This window comes from Canis lupus, chromosome X (assembly GCF_011100685.1).
Source record: "Canis lupus familiaris isolate Mischka breed German Shepherd chromosome X, alternate assembly UU_Cfam_GSD_1.0, whole genome shotgun sequence".
Taxonomy (NCBI): domain Eukaryota; kingdom Metazoa; phylum Chordata; class Mammalia; order Carnivora; family Canidae; genus Canis; species Canis lupus.
The window spans coordinates 17,308,475-17,331,212 of NC_049260.1; the positions used below are offsets into that span (position 1 = coordinate 17,308,475).

General features: G+C 36.6%; 1 protein-coding gene across 5 annotated transcripts in view; it reads left to right on the plus strand.

Moving 5' to 3' along the window:
* CNKSR2 (connector enhancer of kinase suppressor of Ras 2) overlaps positions 1–22,738 on the plus strand; it is a 276,753-nt gene that overhangs the window by 45,231 nt on the left and 208,784 nt on the right. For all 5 annotated transcript variants that reach the window (XM_038587046.1, XM_038587047.1, XM_038587048.1 and 2 more), the window contains exon 2: positions 5,840–6,003. In XM_038587046.1, the coding sequence (XP_038442974.1) occupies positions 5,840–6,003 (164 nt within the window). The remainder of the gene's footprint in view (positions 1–5,839; positions 6,004–22,738) is intronic.

Genomic DNA, 22,738 nt, shown 5'->3' on the forward strand with positions numbered 1-22,738 from the left:
CTTTGAAATTCATTTTGAAGTTGCCTGGCATTTAAAATCTACTCTGGTTTAAAATGAAGAAAGTCAATCGGAGAAGGACAAACATTATATGTTCTCATTCATTTGGGGAATATAAATAATAGTGAAAGGGAATATAAGGGAAGGGAGAAGAAAAGAAATGTGAGGGAAATATCAGAAAGGGAGACAGAACATAAAGACTTCTAACTCTGGGAAACGAACTATGGGTGGTGGAAGGGGAGGAGGGCGGGGGGTGGGGGTGAGTGGGTGACGGGCACTGAGGGGGACACTTGACGGGATGAGCACTGGGTGTTATTCTGTATGTTGGTAAATTGAACACCAATAAAAAATTAATTTATTAAAAAAAATGAAGAACCAGAAACAGATTGTAAGGAAGTTGAATTCTTTAGAGAAATTGAACAATCGTATATTGTTACCCAGTCAAGATTTTTTTTAGTCTCTTAAAAACAACATTAAATTATTAGAGAAACAAAGTAGGTCTGAGAAGAGTAGATACGACAACAACTTGGGCTTCTCAGAAGTCCTCCAGAGACCACAGGCAGTGACTGGTTTTCTAATGCATCAGTCTACATACCCTGTATCCTATAACAGCTTCTTGGGGGAGAATTGTATTCATAGCCTTTCAGCTCTGCCATCAACAGAGCAAAGGAGTCTTTTCAAAGGTAGTTAAATGCATTAGTGTACACTGCCCCAAACTTAGTAGGTGTTTAATAAATAGTTGCTGAATAGAATGCTGGAAACACTGTTCCCTGGTCTGGATCTTTTATATCAAACACCATGAGAAAACATCAGAAGGAAGATTTTTCAGTGAAATTTGGAGTTTAATAGTATTTTCCAAATGTTTGTAAATACACTGGAGTATTTACAAGAGTAAATACACTTTTACTTACTAAGTAAGAGTGATGGGCAGCTCATCTCTGAATTACAACAAGAATTATAAGGCTAGGGCAGCCTGGGTGGCTCAGTGGTTTAGCACCGCCTTCAGCCCAGGGTGTGATCCTGGAGACCCCGGATCAAGTCCCACGTTGGGCTCCCTGCATGGAGCCTGCTTCTTCCTCTACCTGTGTCTCTGCCTCTCTTTCTCTGTGTGTGTCTCTCATGAATAAATAAATAAAATCTTTTAAAAAAAGAATTATAAGGCTATATCATCTGAGAACTATATCGGAATTGTTAAATTTTAACTACATAAGTTCTAGAGCAAAATATCATTTTTCTAGAATAGTTCAGAAATTTGATCTACTAAATATTCTGGGTATCTGTTAAGTAGCTTGTATAATGATATAGGTTAGCCAGTTTTCCAATAATTAAAATACAATAAAGTCATTTAGTGCCAAAATGCTATTGAATATAATTTCATCCTTTTCAGATGGTTTAGGAAGTATCATAAGATCTAAAATAGGAATTATCTTTTGCTAGATCATTTATTGTTATATACTATAGAAGTATATAACTTCTATATAGAAGCACATAGAAGAAGTATATAACTTCTATATAGAAGTGCATAGAAGAAAAGTATGGTTATATGAACTTTCTGTCAGTTCATAATGTAGAAAATGCTTTTATTGTCTATAGTAATTGTTGCAGTTGATACACAAATGCTAACTGATCATAACATTCAAGACCCCTTCCCCCAAAAAAGCCTTAAAAATAATAAAAAAGATTTTTGAATTTAAACCTTTTGGCAGGAAGACTCTTTGACATTTTTGAATTGGGCACTGGCTTGATCAAAGAGTGTTTTGAAAGATCTGACAGTGATAGACTGGACAGACTGCTGCCAGGGGGAGCAGATGGGCTTCGGGGCAGACTTCAGCACAAGGAAGCTGGTGACAATGAGATCAGAAATGAAAGGACAGAACAAGAGCTATTTTAAATGAAGAAATAATGTTTCTTACTAACTGACAAGATAAGAGATTAAATTGGGGAATCATCTAAGATGATTCTGAGACTAGAAAAATGGTGGTAGAAATAGAGAAATAACTTGCTTAGGAGAATGAGATTGTAAATGAGGCAATTGAGTCTGGTGTGATTTTGGTCTTTGATGATCTTGTAAAAAAGCAGTGTCAGTGAAATAAAAAAAAAGGGACTGAAAACTACATTAAAATTAAGACTTTCTGCCTCAAATTATCATTCATGTATTTGAGTCCAGCAGAAGGATACTGGGTTAATATCTGCTTGTTTTAATTTCTTGACTTTATTTTGCAGAAGGGACCAAGGTCCTCACAAATCTTCATTTGTTGATCTTTGTTCTTCACAGTAAATAGTGGCAATTGGAACTCTTAAAAATGAATTTACATTTTTATTTTTTGCTGTAAATATTAGAGTGTTCTGTATATATAAGAGCACATGTATTATGTATAAAATGGTGTAAAAAGTAAAATTTCCTGGAGCAGGGATAGAGTCATCTTCATAATACCGTTTTCTAAGTGGATTTTTAAGATTTTGAACATTAGGGCGCCTAGGTGGCTCAGTCAGTTAAGTGTCCAACTCTTGGTTTCATCTGAGGTCGTGCTCTCCTAGTCCTGGGACCCAGCCCTGCCTCAGGTGCCACATTCAGTGCAGAATCTAATTCAGATTCTGTCTCCTTCCTCCTCTGCCCCTCCCCACTCACACATGCTCTCTCTCAAATAAAAAATTTTAAAAAAGATTTTAAACATTAAATATAATAATTTGCACCTTTTGTATCTATGTCCACATATAGTGGATTAATTTATTTACTCCATCTTTTGTAATATTGTTGATTTACTAGAAATTTGTATATCCTTAGGACGTTTTCAAATGTCATCATTTTGTTAATGATTAATTATTTTTGGAACATCTGTCTAGATCCATGATTATGTTCATTCCTCTTCCCTGCAGATGATGGAAAGCAGTATAATTCGCTGAAAAAATCAAAGACGCATGTCATAGTAATGATTTCAAACCTTCTTTTTAATTGTTTTAAGGCATGGTTTTAGACAAAATGATGCATATAGTTTGTTTAATATCTCATTTAACAAAAGTGCACAATCTTCTTCATGGTATGCTTGTGTGGTTTAGAGTATTGATCAAAATTTATTTTCTGTATGTTTTCTTAAGAATAATAGCAATTTGTAAATGAAAGTTATAAAATTTACTTATAATCATTTAGAACATAGGTCAACAAGAAAGGATACAATTTGGTGGAAAGTAAAGAAATAATTCGTGTCACATTAGAGCTTAAAAAAAAGAGGTAGATAATGACACTTTTAAAATCTGGTATGGGGCAATGGGTGGCTCAGTGGTTAAGCATCTGCCTTTGCTCAGGTTGTGATCCTGGAGTCCTGGGACCAGGCCCCCATCGGGCTCCCTGCAGGGAACCTGCTTCTCCCTCTGCCTATATCTCTATGTCCTTCTCTGTGTTTCTCATGAATAAACAAAATCCTTTTAAAAAATAATATAAAATCTGGTATATTATTTGTTCTCATGTATTGAATAAATGTTACAGTTTTGAAGACTAGTCATAATCACTGAAGAACTTCTCATTCTTGAAAATGGGACAGCTCTACTTTAAATAAAATAGTTTGAGTGAGTAAGGCGGTTTTAGCTGTTACATGTATGCTGTGTAGACCTTAGAATGATGAAGTTTGGGCCTTTAGCCCAATATTATAACATATTCATTTTTGTGATTTTTGTAGATGGCTTTTTAGCTTTTTAGACCATATTTTCTCCATACACAGATTTGAGATGTTGATTTTGACCTTTCAGTCAAAACAAAAACTCTAAAATATTATAAGGTCATTTATTATTTATAATTCAGGTAAGAAAACATGTATATAAAAGGACCTTAGAGTTCATAGATATGCATATTGACACAAAGTGATAGTCTTATAATTTTATTATAATATCCTAGCTGTATATTTGCCAAATATTTTACATTTTAAATATAGGAGCCAAGATACTTCCTATACTATGGGGTAATATAGCTTGATAGTTAAATTAGGCACCAGTTAATGAGATCTCTCCCTTATTTCTCCCCTGCCACATATTATGTCACTTGGTCTGTAACCGTAATAAGGATGCTGATGGCATTGATGCTCTAGGAGATCCTTTATCATTCCTTTACTCAAAATGTTGTCTCCTGTTATTCTGCAATGTATTAAGACATGAGTGTCTCAAAATGCCATGTACCAAATGTTCTTTCTCTCCACTCTCATTTTTAGATTTAGCTCTTACTTAAAATGTTCCTGATTTTCTCTGACCAGGTGATACATAATAAAATTACATGTTGATTTGTTCATTTTACACTTATCGATTCCTACTCTGTGTTAGTCACTATGCTAAGCCCTGGATTTTCATTCAAAAGACACAGTTCCCACCTTCACAGAATTTCCAAAGTATTGAGCATATGGAGATGAGAACAAACTATAATACAATGTGGCTATTGTTGTAATGAAGGTCTGTACTGTAGAGTGGGAGATTGGGAAGTGTAGAGTGTGTCTGGAATGAGTGAATAGGAAGGCAAAGTCAAGATTGGGAAGGGCCTTGAACACTGTATAAAGGAATTCAGATTTTATTTTGTCATAAATATGAGGAAACTGAAAAGTCTTGAGATAAAGAATGGCATCAGAATTTTTATGTCGGGAGAGATGAATTGAAAGGGATAGTGACTTGCAGCAGGAAACTCATAAAACTGCATTAGTCTAGATGAGAGATATTTGTGACCTGATTTAAGATTAAGACCTTTTAGTTTTTGGTAATTACCTCATTTTCTTGGTACTCCTTACTTAAAATCTGGAGAGAAGTAATCTTGTTAATCCTGTTCACCATTTGTTCATCTTTTGTATCAGGTTATTTCATAGGCAGGTGAAGCTGACCCAATCTATAGCCTGTCTTTTCACTTATGAAGTGCCCTGAGTAATCTTGAAAAATGTATATCCAGTCTGGATTTCACATTTGTATTTGAGTGAAATCTAAATGTTAATGTATTAGGGAATACATTGCAGGTGAGGTAAAAAGGTAAGGGGCTTGTGTCTGAAGGGAATAACAAACAAGTGGGGAATACAGGATTAAAGAAATCAAGGAAAGTTTTTTGTTGTGTTTATTTTGTTTTTTAAGATGGCAGAGGTTCTAATATAGGAGCTGATGGCTAGGAAATGGCTAAAATAAGAGAGTGTTTAACTTTTTTAATTGTTGAAGTAGTGTTAAGGTGGCAGAAGATGGGGTTCCAGAGAGCACAGGAAGATCAATAAGTCTTCTATAGGAAGGAAAGATAACTTTCCCTCTGCAGTGGAGTTAGAAAAGAAAGGAGGAGTGAGGTATAGGTAAGGTTAGAAGTGGGGAGAACCTGCTTGTTAGCACACTTAATGAAATAGGCAACAAAGAGAACTAATTGAGAAGTGAGGTAAAGATTTCCAATAATTGGGATCCCTGGGTGGCGCAGCGGTTTAGCCCCTGCCTTTGGCCCAGGGCTCGATCCTGGAGACCCGGGATCAGATCCCATATTGGGCTCCTGGTGCATGGAGCCTGCTTCTCCCTCTGCCTATGTCTCCGCCTCTCTCTCTCTGTGTGTGTGTGTGTGTGTGTGTGACTATCATAAATAAATAAAAATTTAAAAAAAAAGATTTCCAATAATTGCTGAGGAAAATTCAGAGAGGAACCTAGCAACTAGGAATATCATGGAGTGGGGTTTTTTTCTTCCTGCCATCCATTTGTGGGCTGAAAAAAATGGATGATTGAACTAGTCCAGAGTTGGAGTGGACTTAGCTTGTGACTTGATAGGAGTTAAGCTTATTTTGTTTTATTTTTTCTGTGTGTTTGGTTCACCTGGTTTTTCATTCTGGTCTTCCATAATTTTCTTCTGCAGGTCTTGATGACTGTCTACAGCAGTACATTAAGAACTTCGAGAGGGAGAAGATCAGTGGGGACCAGCTGCTGCGCATTACACACCAAGAGCTAGAGGATCTGGGGGTCAGCCGCATTGGCCATCAGGAGCTCATCTTGGAAGCAGTCGATCTTCTATGTGCACTGGTAAGGACATTAACTGGTGCAAAGGGAAACTTGCATTATGTCCTTCTAAAATCTTTTCCTTTTTTAGTTTATTTCCTTCTTTTTTCTTCTCTATTTAAAAATAATTTACATGCAAGTAGGAAAAACTCCCCTAATTCTCAACTGATTGGAAATGGTATTTTCCTCCTTTGTTAAATTTGGTATATAATATACTGCCAAATTAAAAATTAAAGAGGCTTATAACTCAACCAGTGATATTACATTTAGTTACTTCAGAAACTTTATGTTAGAGCTCACTAAGGGAGGTTTCACAGCATCATTTGGAATATACAATTGTATATAATCAGTTATAAAGTCCATTTCCTTCTAAAAGTTTTGATTTAGTTTCTTAAATATTAAGAAATCCTATTTTAGAAAAATCACTCTTAAAATAATCAAATTATTTGAATGTTCTAAGTGTATACATCCAGTAAAAATTGAGTATTGTACATTATATGGTTACTTTTGTCAACATACGAGAGAAATCAAGTGTCAAAATAATCCTACAAGATTCTGATAATAAATTAAATATTCTGAAAGGAACATAGATATTTTTTTCTGTGTTAGGTAAGATGACACCTGATTGGTTTTAAATTCTTACAGATATTTGTAAAGGGGCTAGAACTACAACGAGAAAAAATACATCAGTATAATAATATAATAATCTGTGATTTAAATTTGGCTCAGTCCATTACTGACACTTGTGGGCAAGTAATTTCATCATAATCTTGGTTTGTTTATTTATTTTTGTTTTTTAAATCTTTTATTTATGAGAGAGAGAGAGAGAGAGAGAGAGAGAGGTGGGAGCGGCAAGGAGCAGAAGGAAAGGGAAAAAAACAAATGCCCCACTGAGCACAGAGCCTGACGCAGGGCTCAATACGACTCTGAGATCATGACCTGAGCTGAAATCAAGAGATCAAGAGTTGAACACTGAACTGACTGAGCTGCCCAGTAGCCCCACCTTGGTTTTTTATTTTTAAGATTGTATTTATTATTTATGAGAGACACAGAGAGAGAGGCAGAGACATAGGCAAAGGGAGAAGTAGGCTTCCTGCGGGGAACACAATGCGGAACTCGATCCTAGGACCCTGGGATCATGACCTGAGCCAAAGGCAGATGCTCAACCACTGAGCTACTCAGGCACCTCCCACCTTGGGTTTTTAATATAAAATGGAGATAATAACAATTGCCTCTTGGAGGTGTTGTGAAAAGCAAATGAGATGGTATTTGTGTAGTGCCTGGCACACAGTAGGCATTCAATAAGTAGTTAACTATTAAAATGGTGATACGTAATAAGAAATGAGTAGATAATTATACATAATTCAAGAATCAATTAATACACTCAGCACTTGTGTGTCAGATGTAGATGTAGTTCCTGCCCTCTTGAAAAGCCTATGGGGGAGAAGTGACATACAAATAATCACAATATCGTAGTATAATTCGTAAAATAAAAGTATGAGCTAAGTGTATGGGGGCACAGAAGGGAAAACAACTAGCTTTAACTATGGCAGGTGGGTTCGTATTGCAAAAGAGATGATATTTAAGGAGCCTAGGGAAGGATGAGCATGTGTTTGGAAAACAAGAGGGAATGGCACTCCATGTAGATAAAACAACACATGCACAGGCACACAGAATAAAGAGCATGCCTGGTGGGTTTGAACATGGTTATCTATTTGAGATGACAAAAATAAATGGGAAACAGTGGCAGAAAATTAGCCTTAAAAGATAGAATTGAGGGATGCCTGGGTGGCTCAGCAGTTTAGAGCCTGCCTTTGGCCCAGGGCATGATCCTGGAGTCCTGGGATTGAGTCCCACATCAGGCTCCCTGCATGGAGCCTGCTTCTCCCTCTGCCTGTGTGTCTGCCTCTGTGTGTGTGTGTCTCTCTCTCATAAATAAATAAATAAATAAATAAATAAATAAATAAATAAATAAATAATCTTTTTAAAAAATAAAAAATAAAAGATAGAATAGGCCCAGACTACAAAGTACCTAAACATCATGATAAGAGATTTATACTTTCTAGTGTGAATATTGGGAAACCATATAGGAATGATCAAATATTTGTTTAAAAAGGTAGTGAAGAAATGGGTAGGAAATATCAGAAAGGGAGACAGAACATAAAGACTCTTAACTCTGGGAAACGAACTAGGGGTGGTGGAAGGGGAGGAGGGCGGGGGGTTGGGGTGAATGGGTGATGGGCACTGAGGGGGGCACTTGACGGGATGAGCACTGGGTGTTATTCTGTAAGTTGGCAAATTGAACACCAATAAAAATAAATTTATTATAAAAAAAATAAATATAACTACTACAAAAAAAAAAGGTAGTGAAAAGGAGGGAATGGAGTGGGCACAATCTGAAGACCAGATGAACAATTCAGAAGTGTTTTAAATAATCAACTTAGGGGGATCCCTGGGTGGCTCAGCGGTTTAGCGTTTGCCTTTGGCCCAAGGCGCGATCCTGGAGTCCCAGGATTGAGTCCCACATCAGGCTCCCGGCATGGGCCTGCTTCTCCCTCCTCCTGTGTCTCTGCCTCTCTCTGTCTCTATGTCTATCATAAATAAATAAATATTTTAAAAAAATAAGCTATTAGTAGGTTTGAACTAAAGATGTGCAACAGGAATAGAGAGGATCTGATGAATATGAGGAGTGAGATAAAGGGAGGAGTTGAGAAAGTCCATATTTTCTAGCTGCAGAGATAGAGTAGATAATTTTGCAATAATGAAGATGAGCAATAATAGCAAGAACAGATTTAGGTGGGAATATAAATTGAGTTTTAGATTGGTTGGATTTGAGGCATCTCTGAGTTATCCAGAAAAAGATACTCATCAAAAGTTGAACATATGAATTTGGAGTTTGAGAAGTGGCTGAAGATAGAGATTTGGTAGTCTCCAGGATATAAAGATTGAATCCATAGAGAGAGAGGAGATCACCCAGGGAGGGCCTGTAGAATGTAATAAAAAAAGGACTCAGCTCCACACTGGGGATGGGAAGGAAGAAGAGGAGGCTGCAGAGAAGACTTATGGAGTGATTGGAGAAGTATAAAGACAGCTTCAAAAGAAGTGTCACAAAAGCAGTGGGGAATGAGTGTTATTTTCATTAAGGAACATCAATAATATCATCACATTTCACTAAAAGCCAATAGGATAGGCAAGGAAAAACAACCTGACTGAGGGGTACCTAGCTGGCTCACTTGAAGAGGATGCTACTCTTGATTCTCAGGGTCATGAGTTCAAGCCCCATGTTGGGTGTGGAGCCTACTTTTAAAAAATTGTCCTGACTGAAAACAATTTCTAAAGTAGAGTACTATCTGAAACCACATTGATTGAATATTTACCTCCCATTTATACATCTCAGTCTTAACGTTAATTGTCATTTCCTCAAAAATACATTCTCTGATTATTCCCTCACCATTGGTGGAGGTTAACTACTTACTGTTATTCTCTTAACTCTCGTCTCATTTTGTAATTACATATTTATGTGTGTATTTATCAGTTTAATGTCTGATTCTTCTGCTAGACTGTAAGCTTTGTGGGAAAAGTAATTGTGCTTATTAAATACCTAGTGTGTAGCATAGATGCCTGGCAGTAGTGGATGCTGAATAAATATATTTTGCAAGTGGTGTTGTAAGAGGCTTGACATGTTTTTCCATGATAGTTTGGGGATCTTCTTATTTCCCCATTCCTGAGATCAGAGAAATCAGCTTAGAGTAGAACACACATTTGCACTCTAACTCATATCAGAATCAGATCACAGAAATCATGCTTGATGTAACAGATATTACTCAAGGTAAGGTAGGAGTCCTCAGTGTTTTTGCATAATGGTCTCCAGATCTGAGTCAGTGCGGCCATGAAGGTACAACAGAAGTGGCTTGGAGATTGATGCATCATCTAGCAGTTCTCTATTTGCCACATCTTTTTTTGAAGAGAGGGAGAGAATGGGGAGGGGCAGAGGGAGAGAGGGAGAATCTTCAGCAGACTCCATGCCCAGCATGGACTCCAGTGTGGGGCTCCATCTCATAACCCTGAGATCATGACCTGGGCTGAAATCAAGAGTCAGATGCTTAACCAGCTGAGCCACCCAGGTGCCCTATTTGCCACCTCTTTTATAACAGTAAATAGTTGGGTATGTCAGAGTTTGAAGTTCAGGATGTTATGTCTCATAAGCAGGACTCCTCAGAGATAAACCACTTGTGTGCTGGGCTTCTAACAAGATTGATGATTACAGCACTACCTACAAGTAGTCTGGACCTCCAGACTTTAGAGTTTGGCCCATGAACAATCTCTGCTGACCTAAACTTGCTTACAAAGATGGCATGAGAGATACATGTCTAGACCATTTCAGTGTTCTCAGCATAGAGCTGTGGTAAATCTCTTAGATGCTGAGTTTTAATTCTTCCATAGTTCTGCATTTAAACACCACAGTGTTGCATCATTTTCTTGGGAAAAACACATTAAATTCATTCTTTCTGTGTTTATTCAGCAATAAATTGGTCACATTCCCCAAAGAGGACAAATATTAAACTTCCCTTCTACCACTTCCTAATGACTATACATCAGTAAGTTAGAAGTGCAGATATCGAGGCACCTGGATGGCTCAGTGGTTGAGCATTGACCTTTGGCTCAGGTCATGATCTCGGGGTCCTAGGATCGAGTCCAACATCCAACTCCCTGCAGGGAGCCTCCTTCTCCCTCTCTGCCTCTCTCTGTGTCTCTCATGAATGAATAAACAAAATCTTTTTTTAAGTGCAGATATCTTCCATTTTGTGTAATAAATATTTTCCAGTGAATATAAAGTGAATTTCTGAGCAATGAATTCTGATTTATGTTCACATACCATTATTAAATTAGGAGGTGAGATCCCTCATCAACAAGCTGAGTTGACTAGACCAGGAGGTGTGCTATTGGGAATGGGGTATTGTGTCTTTTCTCTTTGAAACTTAACTGTCTCTATTGGCTTTCTACTTTACTTTTTTCCTTACATCTACTGTTTTTATTTCTTCTTTTAAAAATTTTATATATTTATGCTCAGACAGTCATGCCACAAGAATTGCAAAGGTGTAAAAAGCATACTTGGTGTTAAGATGTATACAATCTAGTAAAGAAGACAATAGTCAGATAATATAGATTTAAAGAAAATCTCAGGGGAGTGCAGAAGGAAATGATGAAAACTACTGTGGGATCCAGGAAGTGTAGGTGGGATTTGCATTGGGGCTTGCAGGATGAGTAGAATATTTGCCAGACAAAAAGTTGGGGGAAAGTTTTCTAGGCAGAAGAAATATTATGTGTAAAGACAGAATTGTGAGAGAGTATGAAATATTCAGAGAAAAATGACAGTTTTGATTTGGCTGGTGCAGAGTGGGAAGTGATAGGAAGAAAGGCAACTTACATTTTGTATCACATTAGAATTTTTTGCTTAGGTTTTTTTATGCTCTCTGCCCAGTACTTAGCACATAGAGGATATTAAATTAATGTTATCTTACTGAATGAAGTTTTCTTCTGCCTTTTCCCAGAGAACTGTAATTTTTTTCTCTTGCCTCTGACTGAAGTTTCTGTTCCTTGTAAAAGGAAGACACAGAAAAATTACCAAATTCCTCTGCTTCTTTCAAGCTATGGAATATTTTCATCTGCCTTATTTTAAAGTTAGTGGGGAATAAATGTTATGGCATTTCATGAAAATCAAAGGTTTATTTAGTAACTTGTTCATTCATGCGACATATATTTATTTAAGCACCAGCTATATTATCGTACCATGTTATTCTAGAAAGAAGCTGTTCATGATTTGGAGGTGTGTTAACTCTTTCCTGCTGTTATGCTATCATTTAGTGTGCTTCAACAGAGAGCACAGTATATTAACTGAAATAGTAAAGCTTAAATAAAATATATAGTTCAATGTATAGCCCTTAATTTATGCTCTGACAATAAACCTTGTTATTGGGAAGTATAAGTGAATCATTTATGACAGGATAAGAACAGTTTTCATTTCATTCTTCATGTACTTTTCATATAATAGGTATTTTGCATGAAAATTTGGATATCTGCAATTGCTAGGATTTGTTTCTTTGCAACATAATTGCTTGGTTCATTCATCTCAAAATAATTCATTTCTAAAAAATATTCATTAAAGCAATCCTTTTACGACTCACTCATATTTATAAAGCAAAGTATTATAAAACCTAAACACCTGCTACATCATGCAATCAAATTAAGGGCTCTGAATAAAATAACATTGACATTGTAAAATACGTGGTGCCAATATTGAATATTTTTTTGTTAAGTGTTTAGGGAATTTGCCACTAGTGAGGATACAGCCAGCTTGATCTTTTAAAATGTTAAGTGTATCCTTCATTTCTTTCCTGTGCTTTTGCACACGTCTAATTAATACAGAACAGTATGAACTTAGCACCAATTATTTAAGAATAGACTGGCTATGTTGAATGAGTGTAGCCACAACTGGTTCTTGACAGACAGTATATAAACAAATATGTAACATATAGGACAAAGAAAATAACTAACTACATTTCATGTCCTAGCTTTTGTTTTCGTGATATAGTCCTTTCTATAGTAGTCATGCGTATTTGTCCCAATGCATATCCAGTACAAAACAAGTCTGTATTACATAAATCTGCACTTTTTAAAAGTTGAGGGAATAGGTAGGAGAGGAAGATAGTGGCAGAGTAGGAGGACCCTAAATTTGTCTAATCCCAGGAGCACAACTAGATAACTATTCAATCATCCTAAATACTCCAGAAATTGACCTGAAGGGGGGTATAGAACAAGCTCCACAAATAAAAGGGAGAGAAGAGGCCACATCAAGATGGTAAGAAATGTGGAGACATGGTTTAGGGGAGAAACAGCTCACAGAGCTGCTGAGGGGAGGGAGCCATGGGCCCAGAGAAGGGCTACAGAGAAAGGAGCACATAGGGGAACTGTACACAAGGAAATCATTTCCCCAAAGCCATTGGCTTGGAAAACGAGAGGGGCTGAATTTTGTGAGTTCTTGGCAACCAGCAGGGCTTAAAGCCTAGAGTTTTAAAGGTCAGTAGGCTTTGCTGGGATAGAGCCCTGAGGACACTGCCCTGCTCCTGAAGAGAAGGCAGACAAACAACCTGGGGCGGGGGGGGGGGGGGGGGGGGGGGGGGGGGGGGGAGACAGCCTGGAATTAGCAATATGAGGAATGCCTGGGGCTGACAGGGGAGAAATTATCCACTTGGTGTAGCACAGAGAGGCAGCTCTCACAGAGACATCTCTCTCTCCCAGAACAAAGGAGCTGGCTGGTGCCATTTCCCTCCTCCACCTCTCAGCAGGGACACTGGCTGCCTAACTGGCTTACACCAGGCCCCACCTCCCTGCACTCTTGACTTTTCAGTCAAGTTCACCTCAATCCTAGTGCAGTAGGACCCTCCCACAGAAGACTAGGACAAACCCCTGCCCACACCACATCTTTCAGCCAGAGAGTCCCACAGGGTCTCAGTTCTGGTGGAGCTGGTATCAGGTCTCATTTGACAAGCAGGTCAGGGCACACCTAATTAAAACTCTCCATATTCAGGCCAGGGACCAAACACTGCCCACAGTAGGCTAGGAGAGCCTGTGCAGACAACTGACCTGAAGGATAGAACAGCCAAAACACAACTCGGTGAATTCAGCACACACCAGAGACACTCCCTGAAGTGCCAGGCCCTGGGCATTACATGACCTCTTCTTTATAACTCCATTACTTTCAGGGGCAGGAGACACAACTGGCTTTTCTAACACAGAGAAGAAGGCAAAATGCCAAGATCTCAGAGAGACTTAACCCAAATGAAAGAAGAAGGTACAGCCATGACCAGAGATCAAAGCAAAACTGATAAAAGTAACATGCCTGATGGAGAATGAAAAGTGACAATCATAAGGATACTCATTGGCCTTGAAAAAAGAATGGAAAACATCAGTGAGACCATTACCACAGAGATAAAAGTGTTATAAAAGAATCTGAAATAAATAATGCAATAAACAAAATCAGAAACAGGCTTGGTGCAATGAACAGCAGGCTAGAAAAGCATAGGAATGAATTAGTGACCTAGAAGACAAAATAATAGGAGGTAATGAAGCTGAACAAAGAAGAGAAGGATTATGCAACACAAGAAAAGACTTAGAGAATCAATGTCTCCATCAAGCATAATAACATTCATATTATGGGAATCCCAGGAAAAGGAGGCAGAAAACTTATTTGAGAAGTAATAGCTGAAGTTTTCAGCTGGGTAAGGAAAATGAACATCTAGATCCAGAAGGCACAGAAAACTCTGATCAAGATGAACAAAAGCAAGCCAACACCAAAACATATTATAGTTAAATTTGTAGAATACAGTGATAAAGAAAAAGTCTTAAAAGCAGCAAGACAAAAGAAGTCCCTAATTTACGGAGGACCCATATGGCTAGGTAGAGATTTCTCAACAGAAACATGGGATGCCAGAAGACAATGGCAGGATATATTCAAAGTGCTGAATGGGAAAAATCTGCAGCCAAGAATACTCTATCCAGCAAAGCTATCATTCAGAGTTGAAGAAGAGATAAAGAGTTTCCCAGACAAACAAAAACTAAAGGAGTTCATGACCACTAAACCAGCTCTACAAGAAATATTGAGGGGATTCTGAGTGGAAAAGAGAGACCAAAAATACAAAGACAAGAAAGGATAAGGAAACCTCCAGACACAACAGCAAAACAAGTAATAATATGGCACTAAATAGGTATCTATCAATAGTTACTTTGAATGTAAATGGACTAAATGCTCCAATCAAAAGACATGGGGTGTCAGAATGGATAAAAAAACAAGACCTATCTATATACTGCCTACAAGAGACTCATTTTAGACCTAAACACATCTACAGATTGAAATTGAGGGGATGAAGAAAAAATATCATGCAAATGGATGTCAAAAGAAAGCTAGAGTAGCAATACTTATATCAGAAAAATCAGACTTTAAAACAAAGACTGTAAAAAGAGACCATGAAGGGCACTATATTATTATAAAGAGGACAATCCAACAAAAAGATATGTAAAAATGTTAAGTACTTATGCACCCGAATGGGAGCACGCACATATGTAAAACAATTAGTTACAAATATAAACAAACTAGTTGATAATAACACAATAATAGTAGGGGATGTTAGCACTTCACTTACATCCGTGGATAGATCATTGAAACAAAAACAAGCAAGGAAACAATGAATTTGAATGACACACTAGACCAGATGGACTTAACAGGTATATTCAGAACATTTCATCTGAAAAAAAGCAGCAGAATACACATTCTTTTCAAGTGGACATGGAATATTCTTTGGAATAGATCACATATTAGATCACAAAACAGGCCTTAATAAGCACAAAGAGATTGAAATCATACCATGCACCTTTTTTTTTATCACAACACTGTGAAGCTAGAAGTCAACCAGAAGAAAACACTTGGAAATACAAATACATGGAGGTTTAAGCTGTGTGCTACTAAACAATGAATGAGTCAGCCAGGAAATCAAAGAAGAAATTAAAAAATACATGGAAACAAATGAAAATGAAAACACAATGGTCCAAAACCTTTGGAATGCAGCAAAAGTGGTCCTAAAAGGGATGTATATAGCAATACAGACTTACCTCAAAGCAGGGAAAACCTCAAATAAACAACCTAACCTTACACATAAGGATATAGAAAAAGAACCAAAAAAATGAAGGCAAAAACCAGCAGAAGAAGGAAAATAATAAAAATTAGAGCAGAAATAAATGATATAGAAACTAAGAAAACAGAACAGATAATTGAACCTGGAGCTGGTTCTTTGAAAAAACTAATAAAATTGAGAAGCCTCTAGACCAACTTATTGAAGAAGAAAAGAGAAAGCACCTTAATAAATAAAATCATAAATGAAAGGGGAGAAATAACCACCACAGAAATACAGTTATTGGGAGAATATTATGAAAAATTATATGCCAATACATTGGACAACCTGGAAGAAATGGATAAATTTTTGGAAATATATAAATTTACAAAACTGAAACAGGAAGAAATAAAAACCTTGAACAGACCAATGATCAACAAAGAAATTGAATCAGTAATCAAAAAATCTCCCAACACAAAAGTCCAGGGCCAGATGGCTTCAAAGGGAATTCTACCGAACATTTAAAGAAGAGTTAATAGCTATTCTTCTGAAACTCTTCCCAAAAAAGAAAAGGAAGGAAAACCAAATTCATTCTATGAGGCCAGCATTACCTGATACCAAAACCAGATAAAGACTCTATCTACTACAGGCCAATATCTCTGACGAACATAGATGCAAAAATCGTCAACAGAATACTAGCAAACTGAATCAAACAATACATTTAAAAAATCATTCACCATGGTCAAGTGGGAGTTATTCCTGGGTTGCAAGGGTGGTTCAATATTTGCAAATCAATCAACGTGATAACATCACATTGTTAGAAAAAAGGGATAAGAAACAAATGACCATTTCAATAGATGCAGAAAAAGAATTTGACAAAGTACAATATCCATTTGTGATAAAAACAAAGTAGTAAGTTTAGAGAGAACATACCTCAACATATTGAGGCCATCTATGAAAAATCCACAACTAACCTCATCCTCGATAGGGAAAAACTGAGAGCTGTTCCTATTCAGTCAGAAACAAGACAGGGATGTCCACTCTCATCACTGTTATTTATTTTTATTTAAGGTTTTATTAATTCATGAGAGACACAGAGAGAGAGGCAGAGACACAGGTAGAGGGAGAAGCAGGATCCCTGGAGGGAGCCTGTTGCGGAACTTGATCCCAGGACTCTTAGATCATGACCCGAGCAAAAGGCAGATACTCAACCACTGAGCCACCCAGGGGCCCCTCATCACTGTTATTTAACATAGTACTAGAATACCTAGCCACAGCAGTCAGGCAACATTAAGAAATAAAAGGTATCCCGAGACGCCGGGATCAAATCCCACATCAGGCTCCCTGCATGGAGCCTGTTTCTCCACCTCTCTCTCTCTCTGTGTCATGAATAAATAAATAAAATCTTCCAAAAAAAAAAGGTATCCAAATTGGCAAGGAAGAAGTCAAAATTTCGTTTATTTGCAGATGACATGATACTCTATGTAGAAAACCCAAAAGACTCCATCAAAAACCTGCTAGAACTGATACAGGAATTCAGTAAAGTCACAGGATACAAATCAACATATAGAAATGTGTTGCATTTCTATACACCAACAAGGAAGCAGCAGAAAGAGAAATTAAAGAATCCATCTCATTTATAGTTGCAGCAAAAACAATAAGATACTAGGAATAAACCTAACCGAAGAGGTACAAGATCCATACTCTGAAAACTATAAAACACTCATGAAAGAAATTGAAGATGACACAAAGAAATGGAAAGACATTCCATGGTCATAGATCAGAAGAACAAGTATTGTTAAAATGTCTGTACTGCTCAAAGCAATCCACACATTTAATGCAGTCTATCAAAATATCACAAACATTTTTCACAGAACTGGAACATACAATCCTAAAATATGTATGGAACCACAAAAGACTCCGAATAGCCACAGAAATCCTGAAAAAGAAGAGCAAAGCTGGAAGCATCACAATTCCAGACTTCCAGTTATATTACACAGCTGTAGTAATCAAAACAGTATGATATTAGCACAAAAACAGACACACAAATCAATGGAACAGAATAGAAAACCCAAAAATGAACCCACAACTATATGGTCAATTAATCTTTGACAAAGCAGGAAAGGAATATCAAGTGGAAAAAGTCTCTTCAACAAATAGTTTTGGAAAAACTGAACAGCAACATGCAAAAACATGTAAGAAACTGGACCAATTTCTTACACCATACACAAATAAATTCAAAATGGATTAAACACCTAAATGTGAAACCTGAAACCATAAAAAACATAGAGGAGAACATAGGTAGTAACATCGCCCATAGCAGCTTCTTTATAGGTATGTCTCCTGAAGCAAGAGAAAAAAGGCGAAAGTAAACTATTGGGACTTCATCAAGTTAAAAAAAGCTTCTGCACAACAAAGGATGCAATAAACAAAACTAAAAGGCAACCTACAGAATGTGAGGAAATAATTGCAAATGACATATCCAACAAAGGGTTAGTATCCAAAATATATAAAGAACTTAGAAAATTCAACACTCAAAAAACAAATAATCCTAACTCTGGGAAACGAACTAGGGGTGGTGGAAGGGGAGGAGGGCGGGGGGTGGGGGTGACTGGGTGGCAGGCACTGAGGTGGGCACTTGACGGGATGAGCACTGGGTGTTATTCTGTATGTTGGCAAATTGAACACCAATAAAAAATAAATTTATTATTAAAAAATAAATAAAAAACAAATAATCCAATTAAAAAATGGGTAGAAGACATGAACAGACATTTTTCCAAAGAAAATATCCAGATGGCCAACAGACATATGAAAAGTTATCACCATCACTTACCATCAGGGGAAAGCAAATCAAAACCACAATGAGCTATCACCTTACACCTGTACACCTGTCAGAATGGCTAAAATCAACAACCCAGGAAACAACAGGTATTGGTGAGGATGTAAAGAAAAGAGAAACCTCCTGCACTGTTGGTGGGGATGCAAACAGGTGCAGCCACTCCGGAAAACAGTGTAGAGGTTCCTCAATATAAGTTAAAAATAGAACTACCCTATGATCCAGCAATCACATTACTAGGTATTTACCCAAAGAATACAAAAATACTAATTCAGAGGGATTCATGCATCCTGATGTTTATATCAGCATTATCTAAATAGCCAAATTAGGGAAAGAGCTCAATTTTCCATTGACTGACAAATGGATATAGAAGTGCTATATAATACAATGGGTTATTAACTCAGACATTAAAAGGAATGAAATCTGGGTGCCTGGGTGGCTCAGTGGTTGAGCGTCTGCCTTTGGCTTAGGTCGTGATCCCCAGGTCCTAGGATCAAGTCCCACCTCCGGCTTCTTGCAGAGAGCCTTCTTCTCCCTCTTCCTATGTCTCTGCCTCTCTGTCTGTGTCTCTCATGAATAAATAAAGTCTTTTTTAAAAAATTAAAATAAATAGATAAATAAATAAATAAATAAATAAATAAATAAATAAATAAATAAATAAATAAATGGAAGCGACTCTTACCTCTAGGAAACAAACTGAGGGTTGCTGCAGGGAAGGTGGAGGGGGATGTGGTAACTGAGTGATAGGCATTAAGGAGGGCACATGATGTAATGAGCACTGGGTGTTATATGCAACTGATGAATTATTACAGTCTACATCTGAAACTCATAATGTACTATATGTTGGCTAATCAAATTTAAATTTTAAAAAAAGTAATATTTTTAAAAAGAATGAAATCTTGTCATTCTCAACGACATGGATGGACCTAGAGTATATTATGCTAAGTGAAATAGAGAAAGACAAATACCATATGATTTCAATCATATCATATGTGGAATTTAAGAGACAAAACAAGCAAAGGGGAAATAATAAGAGAGAGAGAAAAACCAAGAAAAAGACTCTTAACTGTAGAGAATGAACTAAAGGTTACCAGAGGGGAGGTGGGTGAGAGGATAGGTGAAATAGGTGATGGGGATTAAGGAAGGCACTTGTCATGATGAGCTTACCAGGTGATGTATGGAATTGTTGAATCACTATATTGTACACCTGAAATTAATATAACACTATGTTAACTAACTGGAATTTTAATTAAAAACAAACAAATAAATAAATAACTCTTTAAAAAGTAAAATTTGAGTCAGTGCTTACTGTCTGCATATTTCTGGGCCAAAGCAAAGGGGTGCTTCATTCACTTGTCACTTCTTGGTATAGGAGGCAAGGGAGCATGATTTACTGGTGACTTAGTAAGACAGCACACCATCTGCCTTCATGAAGGAAATAGGAAGAAGATCTGTGTGTTGTCAGTAATTGATTTTGAACTATTTAGAATTGAGAGCTGTGATGATAAAAATTAACTTGAGATCAACTAATCTATCCCTTGTGTTAAAATAGTACGACACAGATACTGTTGTATACAGACAAGCTTCTAACCTATTTTTATAGTCTTACAGAATTTTCTTTTTTTTTTTTTTTTAAGTAGGCTCCATGCTCAGCACGGAGCCCAACGTGGGGCTTGAACTCACAATCCTGACCTGAGACTGAAAGGCAGGTGCTTAATTGACTGAGCCACCCAGGCGCCCTATGGTCTTAAAGAACTTTCTTTAAAATGCTTTTGAGTTATTGGTTTAACTAGTTTTATTTCATTTTATTTCTTTTTATTGACTTAACTAGAATTAGTTTTAAGAATATCCCTCTCCATCATCCACTACATATCTTTTGTCTCTTCTTGCCCACTGCATTCCTCAGTCCTCCTCATTTTTCACCTCCAGTCCATGTAGGATATTTCTTTAGTAGGTTTCCAGGTTAGAAGTTCTCTCAGGGTATCCTTCCAGGTTTTATCTACAAGCTTTTTTTTATTTCCTAATTCTTGAGTTGTATTTTAAAAAATAATTTTAGCATTATCTTAAATTTTGAAGGTTTCAATGTATTTTTACTTTGCTTTCACACTTTTATTTGCAAGATCTGTATTCTTTTTAAATTATTCTGACCTTTTCTCAGAAAATATCTGAGATGCTAGTATTGTATATAAAGATAAATTAACTTCTATGGTGGCTAATAGCTATAGAGTGAAAGTTACATTACAGGTTGATTGATTAGTTTCCTCTCTAATGAACTAATCACTTGATCATCTCTAAGAAATTATTATGTTTATAAACAAATGTTTCCTCATGAAAATCATTAATATACGAAAATGAAAATACTTTTGTACTTCAGGGAAGATGCCTTAACACGGGGGAAAACTTCTGAAAATACTTTCAGGAAAGCAATTTAGAAGTGTCTGAAATTTAGTTCATAGAGTCTCCAAAGGGCAGCTGAGAATGAGCTTTGGAAGGGACCAGCAGGTGTTCCTAACTTTGGAGGAGGCCTTTCGCTTCCTCCAGCAAGTGAGTAATGTACATATTCAGATGTGATTAAAGATCTTTGCAGGGGGAGATTAATTTTGATTATCCAGGTGGACCACAAATCCAATCACAAGTGTCCTCATGAGGGAGAGGCAAAAGGGGATTTGGTACACACAGAAGATGTGGCCATGTGACCTCAGAGACAGAGACAGGAGTTAACAGTGGCCACAAACCAAGGAATGTCAAGAGCTACCAGATGCTTTTAGAGGCAGGGATTCAAGCCTCCGAAAGAAACGTGGACCTGCCAACATTGTGATTTTTATCCCACTGGTAGTGATTTTTGGATTTCTGATCTCCAAAGTAAATTTCTGTTGTTTTAAGCCAAATAAATGAATAAATAAGTTGATAGGATTATAAATTGTTCTTACCTAGTCATTAAAGAGTATCTTTAATAAACTTGTAAAAGGATTTCCTTAACATACTGATAAGCTGGGTAAAATCTCCCAAATGTTTCACAGATAATCCACCCTCAGATGCAAGAGAATCTGAATAGAATGTTGTTTTATTTGCACAAACAAAACCTTTTGACTTGAGAGAATACAACAATTCAAATTTAGTAGTGAATGTTTAATATACTGAATTAAAAAAAAAAACAGACGCATGGCTCCAAAAGGAAATGTTCTTTTAATAAAAAATGTAAATTTTTAGCAAAGAACATTCAGACTTTTATCACTATGAAACCTTCAATGATAACATACATAACTTGGTATTTATTTATTTATATTTTTAATTTCTTTTTACATAACTTGGCATATGATGTTTATGTGTCCAAACCCTCCACTAGTCCCTCCTTTGTTTTCTCTTCCAAGTTTCTTTTCTTAAATTATCATAGAAGAAATAACGTCAAATTTCATATAAAGTAATTACCCAATGATTGTTGACTTAATATAGCTAAATTTATTGTGCGATTTGCTTCTCTTTTTCATATCCCTAGTATTTTATCTACCATTTTGCTTAGGCATCCCCTCACATATGGCCTTGTGACATAGTCCCATTCAGAATTCTGTCTAAGCTCTGTTAAGCACACGAGAAAAATCTCTCTGTGCCTCGTTGTCATCAACTATGAAAGGAGAATAAATCAAACTTAGAATTCATTTGGGCCTCAGAAGCTATCTAAACTTGTTTGGGTTTAATGGTTTTCTATAAGGTAATAATACTTTTAATTTTACACATGACAATAATGTACATGCTAAGTAGTTTGATGAAGGTCATCCTTTGAGCAGGTTGACCAGCCTTTCTTGGAGGTGTTCTACAGTGCACAATTAACTCTTTTAAAATTTTATTATAACTTAGGAAGTCTTTCCTTAAAGTTTATTTGTGGAGATCCTACAGTGTTTTGCATTCAATGTGGTTTTTTAAAAAAGCTTAGATATATTTATTCATATAACTTCTTCCTGCATTAACTTATAGACATAATATTTAAGGTGAAATAGTAAATACCACTGCAAATTCAAAAGTGAGACCAAGGAACTATAAGAAAACAAACTTATCAAAAAGTCAGTATGATTGTTTTTGGTGTGCTTCATATTTGACCGTGAGCTAGTACAACCATGAGAAAAATAGAAATAAGTTCAGTGTCATAATTTGTATTATAAAAAGGAGAAAGTATATTGGTTCCAATGAGGAATCAGAGGTTTTTTTTTGGAACCATATTATAGAAGAAATTTCTTATATAAGTCATTATGGAGAAGACACA